Genomic DNA, 14,773 nt, shown 5'->3' on the forward strand with positions numbered 1-14,773 from the left:
TTAAGTTCTAAAAACTATTTAATATATTCATAAGTTGGCACAAAATTATTATTTTTATAATGAACTGAATAATACATTATGCTAAAATAATAACACAATATTTTAATAAAATTTATTAATAACACAATTATTAGCTACTACAATTCGTCTATTATAATTGGAATATCTATCAATGCTAAAAAGAAAAGAAAAATAAAACAATGGTAACCAGCCATTTAATTTTTTAATGTAATCTTCCTATCTCTACGAACAATCTCTTTACAGTTAGCATGCATTTTCAAATTAGATGACCGAAAATGGTAAACAATTGAATGAAGTGAGTTTTAAAATTTAAAAAGAAATAACAATTGTATTCCCCCCCCCCCCCCCCCCACCTCCCCAAAAAAATTGGAATTTAATTTTCAAAATCTCTCAAAAATAGATAAATACCATGATTAAACGAGTCCTTAAATTATGATATGATGCTTTCTCATATTTTTTTGGAAAAAGAACGACCGGCCAAAGTTTCATAATGATTAAGAGCCATCCAAAATGGGGGTTAGGCACTAACATAAGTTGTTGGTCTAAATTAAGATGATTTGCCAATGTTTTAAGTATAATAAATCCTATAATAGATTATTTACTGATGTATGATGTTAGGAGGAGTTCATAGTTAGAATCTACATTTACTCTTGGGATCATCTAACGAGGATTTTGCTAATTTATTTTAAGTAATTAATTACACTATGTTTAAAGGCTCCATTTATATTTTAGTTGTCCACTGTTAAAAAAAAAATCACTTTTACTTGTTCACTTCACTTAAAGATATTAAAAGAAAGATATGTTTGCTTATTCTGTCTTATTCTTAATATTAGTTATTCATTTCCTAAATGCATTAAAATTATACATCATTATATTAATATACGTATTATAATAAAATATGATTTTATATATTATTTTAAAGAAAAGTGCAAAATCTATCGTGAGCAAGTAAAAGTGAATGAAAAGAGTAATAAGCTTCACCACACGTATGATTTTTTCCCCCTTTATTTGCATTAGTTACATTTCTATATTTTTTACGATCATCATTTTTACTTGGTTTAATGTGCTCGGAAAAAGAATAAGTGAGATTGCTCAGATTCGTTAATTTTGTCTCGTCCTAAATGGAATGACCGTCTCATTTATGTTGCTCCCCCATCCGCAAACATTTTTTTTTTTTAACTAATTAAAGAAGACAACTATTGAGACGTTATTACTTAAATAAAAGTATCTCCTTTTCAATTCGTTTAAGTTCTTAAATGTAATATACATACGATTTGACATGGTATCAAGGACAAAAAAGTCATAATATCTATAACTTATAACTTCACAAATCACACTCCAATCCAAGGGGTAAATAAGTGGGTTATACTAAATTTAAACTGATAAAAAATGATTAAGTTTATCAAAAGTTACTTGAATTGAAATAGGTTATAACTTATGATATATTCAAAATTTAATTAGGCTCGAATAAATTAGGATAAACAATGGGTCACAAGCCAAATTGACCAATTCTAGGTTTAATCTCTTTATTTGTTTTATTTAATAATTTGGTTAAGTACCTAATAAAAAGAATTAAAAAAAATAGAAATAATGATAATTTAAGTCTCAATTAACAAAACATATATAAATATACTTAGATAATTATCACATGCAATGAAAGTTTCTAAAATTTACTTTGTATTAGTGATACGACACCTTTTGAAATTCACCTTGCATTAGCAAAACATCAATTCGTTTTGTATCAATGATAAAACAACAAATACAAAATAAATTAATGTATCAAAGTGAATTGTTGTATCATTGATACAAAGTGAATTGACATGTCTGATATCACTAATGCAAAGCAAATTTCAGAAACTTTTGTTTACCTGATACAAATCAAATTTTAAAAACTCTCACTAAATTGGATAATTTTTAATTCTTTCTATGTTTGACAGATAAGTGCATAAATTTATATGATCAAATAATTATCTTTAACTTTCCACTTGGACCAATTTGGGTTATGTATCATCCAAACATGTAGATAAGCTAGATCTAGATTGGATAGCTAATCTTATTTTCCTGAGCTAATTTTATAGTGTCTATTTCAATCTATTACTCCTTGTTAGACAAATATGCTTACCCTCATCGAAAATTATTTGAATATCAAATCCATTATCCAATTTTGTTCTATTTTTAACATTATCCTAGTCGACTTTTTTTCATTTTGTTCAATTTTCCCCTTCATTTTAGGAGTGTCTCCTTAAATGGTGCAAAGGAGTGAAGTCAAAGTATTTACCTTAAAACACAAGCAATATATCCTAATTAGAATCATATCCACCGACAAGTGTGCGTGCATGCCCAAATTGAAACTTTTTTTTGGTTTAAATCACCCGGTGTCCGATATCCGTTTTTTAGGAGTCCGACTATATCCGAATTCGCCTCACATCGGGCCCCATTTGGAGGGAGAGCTCCCAACAGAGTGGTTGTCCATACCCAGGGTCGAACCCTCGACCTCTGGGTAGATTGGGGCAGCCCCTTTCCGCTGCGCCACCACTGCTGTTGGTCAAATTGAAACTTTATTTCACAAATTCAGGTGGAAACAATAAAGAAACTTACTTTCTTTTTCATATCTTTTCCATGTTCTTATTATTTTATTTTATATATATATATATATATATATATATATATATATATATATATATATATATATATATGTATAGTTTAGCATATATCCAATCAGAATAGAGCTTCTCTATATATATTCTTAGGTAGTTACAAGTTACATTTAAAAGGTAATCTGACGGGAAAGAAAAGGATAAGAAGCACAAAATCCGGCCATGCACTTTAAAGATTGTGTTTCTGACTACCTTTTTTCTTATTTTTCTGTGATAGTAGTAGAAATGTCAATTTATAGTCTTTTTTAAAAATAAAATAAAAATAAAGGTGCTATTTATCCGGATATTTTTTTAGCTCATATAACAAAATGATGTTAGAGAGAATATGTAATGTAATATAAAAAGTTGATTTCAAAGCTTACTTGATTGCTGTATATAATAAAACTAGACATTGAAGAGCCTATGTTATTTTTTTAATCTCAATTTATGTGATACAAATATAATTTAGATAATTAATTATTAAAATAAATTTAATTTTTAATTATTGTGATTTATAATACTATTTCTTCTATTTCAATTTAAGTGTCACCGATATAATTTCAAAAGTTAACTTATGTGGCAGTAATATAATTTCGATAGTCAATCAAATGTTTTATGTTGACATATCGTTTTGTGTCTATTTTATGAAATATTATTAATTTTCTAATACGGTCGTAATAATTAATTAGGGGTGATATAATAAAATCACGATTGAAGCAACGAAGAATTCGTGTCTTAAATGACTTATAATAATTAATTAGAAGTGATATAATAAAATTACTATAAAAAATACTTATGAAAAAAGCATAAATAGGCATCATATAAGACATCAAGTTAATTTAAAAAATCAAAAGTTAATTTATTATTTTTGTCAATTTTATATTTTTTATTAAATATTATATATATTTTAATACTTAAATAACCTATAATAATTAATTTGGGGTAATATAATCAAATTACGATTGAAGCAGCTGAAGCAGAGAACACAAATAGGCATGTCGATTATTTTATATTTTTATTTGATATTACTAATTTTTAAATACTTGAATAACTTATAATAATTAATTAGGGTAATATAGTAAAATTACGGTTGAAGCAGCTGAAACAAGACGTGCCTGCTTAATACCACTTATTATATATAGTAAAGGAGTAATATAGTAAAATTACGATTCGATATGCCTGCTTAATGCCACTTATTATATATATAGTAATACTGTTATAGAGAATAACTATTATTAAAGAAGGAGGATGTATATTGTTAAATGAACTTTTTGATAGCTCAATGTGGGTTCGATTGTTTCCGTCTCATTTTTCCTTTGAACAATTTTGAGTTGAGTAAATGACAAGTTCCCTACACAGCGCTGTGCATATTAAATTTAAATATAAGTGCTTTCCGCATAAAAATACTGTAGATATCATAGCACAGAACAACACATATTCGCTCGTACTGTTATATATATTCTTTTAAAATCCTTAAAACACAGTAAAATGAAGCTATTTTCTTTTTTAATAATTTCACCAGATAATTTTCACCTCGCATCAATAGTATATCAGATAACTCGATTCACCAATATATTGGAAAGTGCTTTTGGTCCTTGAAAAGCAATCCCTTTTTCTAATGTAAACAATCTAATTCTCTTTTGGTCTCCTATCAATCCTATTTTAAGCCCAAACGATACAACTTTCGGGCCGTGTAACTCGAGTTCAGCCGGGTCTAAGTGGGCTGTGGGCCTTCACCCAATGTTCATCCAATTATTGTTTCAGTTTTGAAATTTTATTCTAAAAATTACACAAATACACAACTTATGTTTTCAATATTACAAAAAATCTCAACTTCCTAAACATATTACAAAAATTCCACATGTACACAGAATACAATGTATATATCGGCTATGTTATGTATATTAATAGGGAGAGAGAGTAAAGTAATTTAAAAAGTGGGAGAAAGTGTAATTACTTTTAAAAGGTTGGTATGTATGTTATTTATACTTTTTAGTTTTAGGTAAAAATAACATAAGTCCCAAACTTATTAGAATTATTTATACTCTCTCTCACTGCTTTAATTACTTTATTCTCTCTCCCGATTCATATATATAACAAGACCGATTCATATACATAACAAGTCTGAGAAGACCGATATATACATAACAAGGCCAACATATACATAATAAAACCGATTCATATACATAACACGGTCGACATATACATAGAAAGGTATGTATATGTATTTTTAGAGCAAAATGTGATTTTTGTAATATGTTTGGAGAGATAAAATTTTTTGTAATAAGTGAAACTTAAAGTTGTGGGTTTGTGTAATTTTTAGTATTAGTTTTGCCTTTTAATATCCAAACATGTATCTATTTTAATCCCATCTTTGACATTTTTCCCTCAAAATAGTTCTTTGGTCATTAGCCTATCTAGTAAGAAACAGGAATGCATAGATGGGAACACAGCAGTTACATCATAGGGCACTAAAAATGTAAAAATATAGTTTATACTGTCAACTTATTCTCTAGTTACATCTATAACATACATAGACTGTTGTATATAATTAAATTCTTCTATAATAATCATTTTCTATAATAATATTTTACCATAGTGGTTAAGTTTGGATTATTACATTATTAGTAGTGTCAATTTAATATTCTCAACTTGTACCATATATATTGTGTAGTCAAATCTCTCTATAACAATCATTCTCTATATTAATTACTAACATTTCACTTTAACGATCAGATTTCTTAAGAACCGACGTTCATATTATCTTGTATTATGTATTCTCTATAAAAATTAAAGATTCTCTGAACAATCAACTCAACACAACTATAAAGAAGTTTATATTTGACTGTATATGTTTAAATAAAATGAAGGATTGTGATAGTTAGTATAATTTTGATAGAATTCAAGGTGAGCATAAAAAATTCAAGTATAACATAATTAAGAAACACAATATTATAATGTTGGGGCACTGAGAATGGGGATTAAAAAATCAAAATTTATTGCCAAAGATGTCAAACTTCTTTTCTAATAGCCGCCTCATAACGCTAATTAAGAGCCGCCATACATTATTATCTTTATTATCTTTGTATTAGGTGAGACAGAACTTGGATAACATTGAATAATTGCCAGAAATATTTTAGCATTTCTATTAGAGGTAACTTTAAAGATCGAATCTCGAAATATAAAACTGAAAACTAAGTATGGATAATTAAGTTAGATATATTTGGTGGTGGAGCTAATAGGAATCTGAACGTTCAATTGAATTCTTTTAGTCAAAAAATTATACTATTGCAAAGTTCAAATTCTAAGTATATAGCTTAGTGTGTGAATTTTTGGTTTTCGATGTTAGATATATCGTTCTAAAAACTTTCTTAATTTAGGAATCTGCCCCTAATATTATGTAAAGGATTAAAGTTATTTAATGACGACGCTTTACAGTATCAAAATAGTTTAACAAAGTTACTTTTCTGTTAGACTACTTTTCTAAGTACTATTGGATTTTATCATAACCATTGACCTAATAATAACCTGAAAAATAAGATAATAGTCGTATCTTCGCTAGTTAACTTGTATTGGTAATATGATACTTTTTACATTATAAATAGCCAAACGCTATCACAAACGATTTCTTAGAACCAAAATCTCAGGCAAAAACAAAAGATGGGGAAGTTGAGTCTTTGCTTATTAGTGCTACTAATTAGCATCTGGGTGACCAACACAGGAGCTTTTGCAAAGCAGTGTGGCAGTGAAGCTGAAGATGATGTTGGTGGTGCCAGTAATGACATGGTGGGACAATCAGCAAATAATGTGAGAGCAACATATCATTTGTATAATCCACAGAACATTGGGTGGGATTATATAAGGGCTAGCGTTTACTGTGCAACTTGGGATGCTAATAAGCCATTGGCATGGCGGAGAAAGTATGGCTGGACTGCTTTCTGTGGTCCTTCTGGTCCTCAAGGTCAACCTTCCTGCGGAAGATGCTTGCGGGTAATCACTTTAACATGTCATAGCAGATAACTTAGTTTTATTTTTTAATAACATATTGTTCCCACAAAGAACTCAAGTTAATACTATCATAATTAATAACTAAATTTCCAGTAAATATATATAGGTGATTAGCGGGTTTTTAATATAACTGATTGACTGATCGAATTTCAAGTTCAAGATATGAACACTAGGAAAATAAATTTTGACCAAACCATCTCAAGCTTAAAAACAAATTTTGGCCTGGCTAAGAATTTGATTGATGGTACAAAAATTGTGCAGGTGACAAATACTAGGACACGGGCTCAGGCAACTGTGAGAATCGTGGACAGATGCAGTAATGGAGGGCTAGATTTGGACGTCAATGTTTTCCGTCGACTAGATACTGATGGAGAGGGAAACAGGCGAGGCCATCTCATTGTCAATTACCAGTTCGTGAACTGTGGTAACGACCTCGATGTTCCTCTGCTTTCTGTTGTTGACAAAGAATAAACATAAACCAGAATATGGCAAAGCAGTACTAGTGTTTCCTGAAAGTGATTGTAATGTGTCAGCACACAGCCCTGATAAAGTATGTAAGCTCTTTTGGCACACCTCAGGTGCTTCTTGGGCAGTATAAGCAGAATAAATATGGGGCCTTTTCATGTAATACCAAGTAAATAAAACGCACCTTGTCTCTGGTGCTAGTAGCCTCCGTATTGATAGTGTACAGATATTCCTAAAATATAAGTTGGATGAATTGGACGGTTTACATTTTATTAAGTTAATTTGACATTCGCATCCACAGACCTAAAACGGCAAAAAAGGTCCAGCTTTTGTCTTGTGGGGAAGATGGTTAACGGCCTTGAGCCAATTATTGAGTTGGGAAATCTTCTGTTCTATTTGTTTCTGAATAGAATCAGATCAGCCATCACTGGACATTGCAGTTCCTCAACGTGTCATCTGCATGAGCTACTTCCGAGTCTGACAGGAATAATACTCTGGAATCTCATTTGAAGTTTTTACTTTACAGTCAGTTAACTTGCAGGTTGCATCCCACTCCATGCACCACGATCATCATCATCTGTCCTAAGGTTGCGATTATTTTGTAAGTATGATACGCCTGTCCATACTCCTCGAATAAGCAAGATACTAGCAAAAACTACACTCCCAAGGGTGCAAAATACCTGCAAACCATAGAGACCAAATTAAGGGAATATTAACTACAAAGAGGAAGTCATCCATGATAAGGATATAAGAAGCAAAACAAAGAAGAAGAAAAAAATAGACAGTGCACACTTATTTTCATACAAATAACTGGACGAACTCAAATCGCAGAGAGAACTATAGAATTGATAATCAACGAAGACAAGGACCTATTCTCACTGCAGAAAGTGTTGAAGTAAAACCTGATTAGTAACGACTAATAGATCTAAGCATGAATATAATAAAAAAGCTTTCATGATGCGGAGGCCAAGATGAAAGTAACAACCTAAACGTTTTTAAACAGTCGAAGCATCCACCAAAACCCACTACTATAAGCTAATGAAATATCAGGTTAAGTCCAATTTTGTAGCAGGAATAGTTCTTATTTTGGTTTAAAGTGTTCTCAGATGATAGGCACAAAAACTAACAACTCAACCTTATAAAAGAAGGCACAACAATTAGAACAAGATTTTTTGTTATAATGAACGAACAACAATTAGTCTTCTAGACCGTATTATGGTGCTATTGGCAGTACAGAGAAGTTAATTTTTTTTTTCTACAATCTGTCTGTTTCCATAATGCAGTGCACACAAGATCCATTCAGCTTGAAAGAATAAGAAGCTGAAACATTCAAAATTTAGAAGAGCTCAATGCATTAATTAAATTCCAACATGTCCACTGGATATGTCTCAAAATAAGATGGATTAGAATAGAAAGTACATTACAAAGTAAACTACCACATATCACATGATCACAAAAAACAAGTGGAAGAATGACCTCAAGTACTGCCTTTGATAGCCACAAAAATGTCAATATTATAACTCCGTTAACAGAAAATGCCACCTGCATCAAGTATAGCATGTTACTAACTTAAAAACCAGTCAATGTGGAAAGGCAGAAAGCATATGTCCAACTCTAGATAATCATACAAAGGGGAAATACTCATTGAGAAATCAGAAGAGAAAATGAAGGTTGATGTTCACTCTCTCAAAGAGGTACACTCTTTCAAAGATTGCTAAATTGGAAGAACAAAAATCCATGAACAAGAAAATTGGATAAGAAGCTGTTAAATTCCTCAGCTTTAAGTGAGTGAACGAAGAGAAAATGATGAGCTAGCATAACTCCTTGCTTCTGATTCCTCATGAAAAAATATTCTCTTATTTTCTTGTTCGTCAATCCTAGTCTACTGGGAACTAATCAGCTAGTTTTCAATTGAAAGAGCAATATGGCTAACTATGTGATGTGCAGTACAAGCAGATCGTCTACTTGATATTGAGTTGATACTTCGATGACATAGAAAAACAGGGACTCTAAATCAGTGAGGATCAAAAGAACACCAGACAAAACAATAAAATAAATCGCTTTTCATAACTATAGAAAAATTATATTAGTGGAGATTTTACACATTTAAGCAAAGCACTATTTTGTATACACAAACAAGACCTAGTAAATTAACTGTGTATAAATACAAAAGGAGGACTAGAAATCCACATATGGAGAATGAATTTGACAGTGGTTCTTTTGGAACAGATATTCGTACCAAATAGATTTTAAGATTACTTCTATTTACTATGATGAAGTAAATGTCCATTTATCCACATCTTTAAGCTCATTACCATCTAGTGTCCTGTTATCTCTGTAACTTCATTTGCTACGTCACTCATCAAACTACAAAGAACGTGAAAACACACAAAACCTTCAGTCCCCCATCAATAACATGCTTGTACAGAATAACGGTATCCGCTCCAACAATAATCAAGACAACTTTCTTACATTATCTAAACTTCCTTAAGAAAGCAGGCATTCACAGTTTGAGCATTAATCAGAAAAAGATTAGCTAACATTGTAATTTTGTCATAGTAAAAAGAGGTCTTTTCATGTTATGTACAGTTGATAATAAGAGTTGTGGATTTTATTTCCAAATGGATTCACAATGCTGTCTGCGACATGAATTCCGAGCAAGATCCCTGAGATCTTACACCTTTTGAGTCATTAATATCGATAAATATGTAATACCCATTGTCCCATTCAGTGCCATTTTTAACGATATGCCTTTGAAGATGCTTCACTTTTTACAGGCTAAACTTACTAGGATGTTAGATGTAACGTTTGGTAAGCATGAGTTGTGTTTTATCCTTGATGTATCAAGGTTTAGCAATGAGAGGAAAAAGAAAATTCTGGCCATAGTGGAGGAAGGAACTCAAGGTACTTTGAAATGATAGGGGAATCAATCAGTAGGATAATGCACATGTGTCTACATTGCTTATTTTTGGTGTAAGAACAAACAAATAGATTAATGCTGAAAACTGAAACCTTTTGAAGCCTATATAGAACTCAGTAGGGAAGCCACTGTGGTTTTTCTGTGAGCATCATTTAGGACTGGACAGGGTGATTTCTGTTTCTACTATTTGCAGCACTATCTTAGTTTCTAATGTAATAATCTTTTGCCAATCAACAGAAAAGGAGATAATTCGAGCCATTATAAAGGGCATGGTATCAGGACAATGAAAAGAATTGCATCCAAGAAATCAAATTAATAAAATCCTACAATCTCAGCATAGGCGAACTTTAAAAAAAAAAAGCTAATTCCTTTGATCACAATGTTCTCGAATCAAATCATCATTCACAAGTAAAGACCTCACAGAAACTTTATAAACACCTAACATGTATACTGGAGTAGGTAATCATCTCGCTACTATGTCTTTGTTTTCCTTTATAATTTCCTCTTACATTGTCATAGGTACAATATTAACACACCAAATCCATTAATTTTCCTTATTTGCTACAAAACAAAGTCCATTCCATTTTGATTTGCTAAATGTACGCAGTAGACACCGAATAATTTTGAGATCAAAACTTAAATTGATTGATTGATATAGAAATGAGCTCAAAATCAAATTCATTATCCTAAATTCAGTGAAAACATGATTTACAGATACAAACACTTGAATTTAACTAAACTGAACAGTGAAAATGAGATATATGAGGAGAAGAATACCAATTGACTGGAAATGGAAAGAGGCAAAACAGAACGAACAGCTTTCCTAGCTTTTCGAGAAAGCTTCTTAAAAACGTTCTGTACAAATTTAACCAGGAGATCTAAACTTCGATCTTCCTCTTCTTCCTCTTCATCATCTTCATCTTCATCCTCTCCACTCACTATGCTGCCTCGATCACTCCTCCAATTTCGATATTCACCAACCAAATCATCACCTCCCTAAAAAAAATTTTTTTAAAAAAAAATCCTACTGAAGATCAATAAGAAATAATTATTAAGTTGTAATTGAGGCAGTTATTGCTCAAAAAAATTCCTACCTGAGGAAAATTGGAAGTGCGTCTTGAAACTTGAAGGTGAAAACTAGAAATGGGGCGGAGGTTGAAATGAACAAGGGTAAATTGGGGATAAGGGTTTATGGAATTGGGATAGTAATATTTGTAGAGAGGAAAGTGAAGAGAGTTGTTAATGGTGGACGCCATGAAAATGAATAGCACTTCAATTGTTGAGCCTCTATATTGCGTTGCCACCTTTTTTCCATTTTTTCTCCTTTCTATTTTTGTTTTCTATTTGTTTGAATTGAAGCTCAATTAATTTAAATTTATTTATAGTGCATAAAGATTTAAGTTGCATTTGTTTTTATTAAGGCTATATTTGTTTGCACTTAATGAAGGTCTAAATTTGAATGGTTCAAACTTCAGTCCATTAAGTGTATTTTTTTTTAAAAGTCTGTTAATGTATCTGAAAACATCTGAATGGATCATATATAAAAAGAAGTCTGAATAGCATTCAGACTCGTTTTAAAACATAATTCCTAACTCTCTCACTTTATTATTTCCTCTCTCTTTTCACGTTATCTCTCTCCCTCTTTTCACATTATCTCTCCCTCTCTTCATGTTTCTCTCTTCCCCTTCACTTGTTTTCCTTCTCTTTTAGGTATGATTCACCAAATTTTTTTTATAAATATTTTAGTTATCGATTTGTGTATTCATTATTTGCTAAACTTTAAATTTCTTCTTGCAATTTTTTATTTTGATTATAAAATTTGTAGTTCTTTGAATAATAGAATCTTATGTGTGTCTGTTCATAACGTAACATTAAACTTACTAGTGATATTTTCACTCAAATTTCATGATTAACAAATAAACATGTGTCTGTTCTTGTATTAATTAATTATTCAAATACTTTAATATTTATGCATCTAAGTCAAAATTATATCTGATTAATTATTTTAGTTTGTTGGGTCAATTTAATTGACAGATTACTTTATGTTGAATTTAATTTTTTATAATTACATCATATCACAATAATTTTTAATCGATATATTTTTTTAATAATTTAAATAATTCAATAATTATATTTAACATAATATATTTATCTTTAAATATTTTAATTATCACTCAAATAATAATTTTGTTATTTAAGTTAATACTTTATGTAATATTGTTTTCATATAATATAATATTTTATTACTTTTTAAATTTGAATTGCATATTTATTACAAATAAATAAATTATGTATATTCAGATGTTAAAAAACAAACAGTCTTAATCATTCAGTATTTAGATCTAGATACAACATCTTAATCATTCAGATATCCATTTAGATTCAGACGTCTTAATCTTAAAAAAAATAAATGCACCCTAAAATTTAGACGTTTTAATCTGAATGCATATATGAAATCTGAATGATTAAGATTATTTATTTTCGAATATACAAAATTTATATATTTGCATATATAATAAAAAAACATAATTCAAATAAATTATAATTGCATATTAGAAAAATATTTGATTTAATACAATAGACTTATCATTTGATTAAAAAAATATTTATATTTATTAGTAAAAATGGAGATAGTTTGTGGTGATGGTGGTAATGATTGATGTTAGTGGTTAATAATGTTGGTGGTTATAGTTGTGATGGTATAGATGTTTGGTATTGTAATGATTGTTATGATGATGATGATTGGTAGTGGTGGTGGTAATGATGTGGAGTTGGTTGATGTTAGTAGCTGAAAATATTAATTGTGATAGTTTAAAAATAAAAGCATGATGGTTGATGATGTGGTGGTGGTAGTTGGCAATGCTGTTAGCTATGATGCAGAGATGATTATTAGTAGAGATATACTGTAGCGATGATGGCGGTTGTAGCAGTGGTAGAGGTGGCGACACCGGTGGCTTTGGTGGTGGTGCCCGAAGAATATGTTGATACTGATGATGTGTTAGTGATAGTTAGTGATTACGCTAGTTATGATAAATGAGTTGGTTAGTAGTTGGGATTGGCCGATAGTGGTTGATGATGGTGGTGGTGTTGGTGGTGTTGACATTGACGTTAGCGTTGGCGTTGCGGTGGTGATAGCGGCGGATATAATTTAAATAATGAAGGTGGTGGATATGATAGCGATTGAAAATAGTGGTTAGTAGCAATTATGATTATGAATAATGATTGTGATAGTGGAAGTGGTTGTTGTTGGTAGTGGTTGATGGAAACGTGGTGGACTGGTGGTTGACAATAGTGGTGGTGACATAGGTGGTTAGTGGTGGTGAGTGATGTTTATGGATAGATTGGTGGTGAATATTATCCAACACAAGAATACCTCTTAATGATTAAGACTTAGTTTCAGATCTGAATGATTAAGATCTATTCAGAGCTAAAATTTTAATGAAAAACATTGTGTTGCCACCCCTTTTTTCATTTCCTTCTCCTTTCTATTTTTGTTTTCTATTTGGGCCGTTTGAATTGCAGCTCGATTAATTTAAATTTATTTATACTACATAAATATTTAAGTTGCGTTTGTTTTTATTAAAATTTAGGTGTTTGAATCTGAATCCATATTAAGATGTTGTCTTCAAATATGAAATCTAAATGGTTAAGACTATTTGTTTTTGAATATGGAAAATTTATATATTTGCATATATAATAAAAGTTATAATTCAAATAAATTATAATTACATATTAGAAAAGCATTTGATTTAATACAATATAATTATCATTTGATTAAAAAAATATTTATATTTATTAGTAAAAATAGAGATGGTTTGTAATGATGGTGGTGGTGGTAATGATTGATGTTAGTGATTAATAATGTTGGTGGTTATAGTTGTGATGGTATAGATGTTTGGCATTGTAATGATTGTTATGAATTATGATGATGACTATTGGTAGTGGTGGTGGTAATAATGTGGAGTTGGTTGATGTTAGTAGCTGGAAGTATTAATTGTGATAATTTAAAAATGAATGCATGATGGTTGATGATGTGTTGGTGGTAGTTGGCAATGCTGTTAGCTATGATGTAGAGATGATTATTAGTAGAGATATACTGTAGCGATGATGGCGGTTGTAGCAGTGGTAGAGGTGGTGACATCGGTGGCTTTGGTGGTGGTGGCCGAAGAATGTGTTGATGTTGATGATGTGTTAGTGGTAGTTAGTGATGACGCTAGTTATGATAAATGAGTTGGTTAGTAGTTGGGATTGGCCGATAGTGGTTGATGATGGTGATAGTGTTGGTGGTGTTGACATTGACGTTGGCGTTGGCGTTGCGGTGGTGATAGCGACGGATATAATTTAAATAATGAAGGTGGTGGATATGGTAGCGGCTGAAATAGTGGTTAGTAGCAATTATGATTATGAATAATGATTGTGATAGCGGAGGTGGTTGTTGTTGGTAGTGGTTGATGGCAAGGTGGTGGACTGGTGGTTGAAAATAGCGGTGGTGGCATAGGTGGTTAGTAGTGGTGAGTGATGTTTATGGATAGAGTGGTGGTGAATATTATCCAACACAAGAATACCTCTTAATGATTAAGACTTAGTTTCAGATCTGGATGATTAAGACCTATTCAGAGCTAAAGTTTTAATGAAAAACAAATGCACTTAATGATCTGAAGTCTGAATCATTCAAATTCAGACCTCCATTAAGTGCAAACAAATGAATGATATATTTGTTTTT

At 30.8% G+C, this 14,773-nt stretch overlaps 2 protein-coding genes across 2 annotated transcripts; one reads left to right on the forward strand and one right to left on the reverse strand.

Annotated features, from left to right (window-relative positions):
* Positions 1–5,768: 5,768 nt before the first annotated feature.
* On the forward strand, positions 5,769–7,395 carry LOC107840165 (pathogenesis-related protein PR-4-like). Its single transcript, XM_016683919.2, has 2 exons — positions 5,769–6,647; positions 6,927–7,395. The coding sequence occupies exons 1-2, from the start codon at positions 6,318–6,320 to the stop codon at positions 7,134–7,136; spliced, it is 540 nt and encodes a 179-aa protein (XP_016539405.1). The 5' UTR covers positions 5,769–6,317; the 3' UTR covers positions 7,137–7,395.
* Positions 7,263–11,350, reverse strand: LOC107840164 (protein SHORT HYPOCOTYL IN WHITE LIGHT 1). Its single transcript, XM_016683918.2, has 4 exons — positions 11,145–11,350; positions 10,828–11,046; positions 8,607–8,672; positions 7,263–7,810 (listed from the first exon to the last, which is right to left on the reverse strand). Exons 1-4 carry the CDS (start codon positions 11,304–11,306, stop codon positions 7,661–7,663), a joined length of 597 nt encoding a protein of 198 aa, XP_016539404.1. The 5' UTR covers positions 11,307–11,350; the 3' UTR covers positions 7,263–7,660.
* Between the last annotated feature and the right edge of the window lie 3,423 nt (positions 11,351–14,773).

This window comes from Capsicum annuum, chromosome 8 (genome assembly GCF_002878395.1).
Source record: "Capsicum annuum cultivar UCD-10X-F1 chromosome 8, UCD10Xv1.1, whole genome shotgun sequence".
Lineage (NCBI taxonomy): Eukaryota > Viridiplantae > Streptophyta > Magnoliopsida > Solanales > Solanaceae > Capsicum > Capsicum annuum.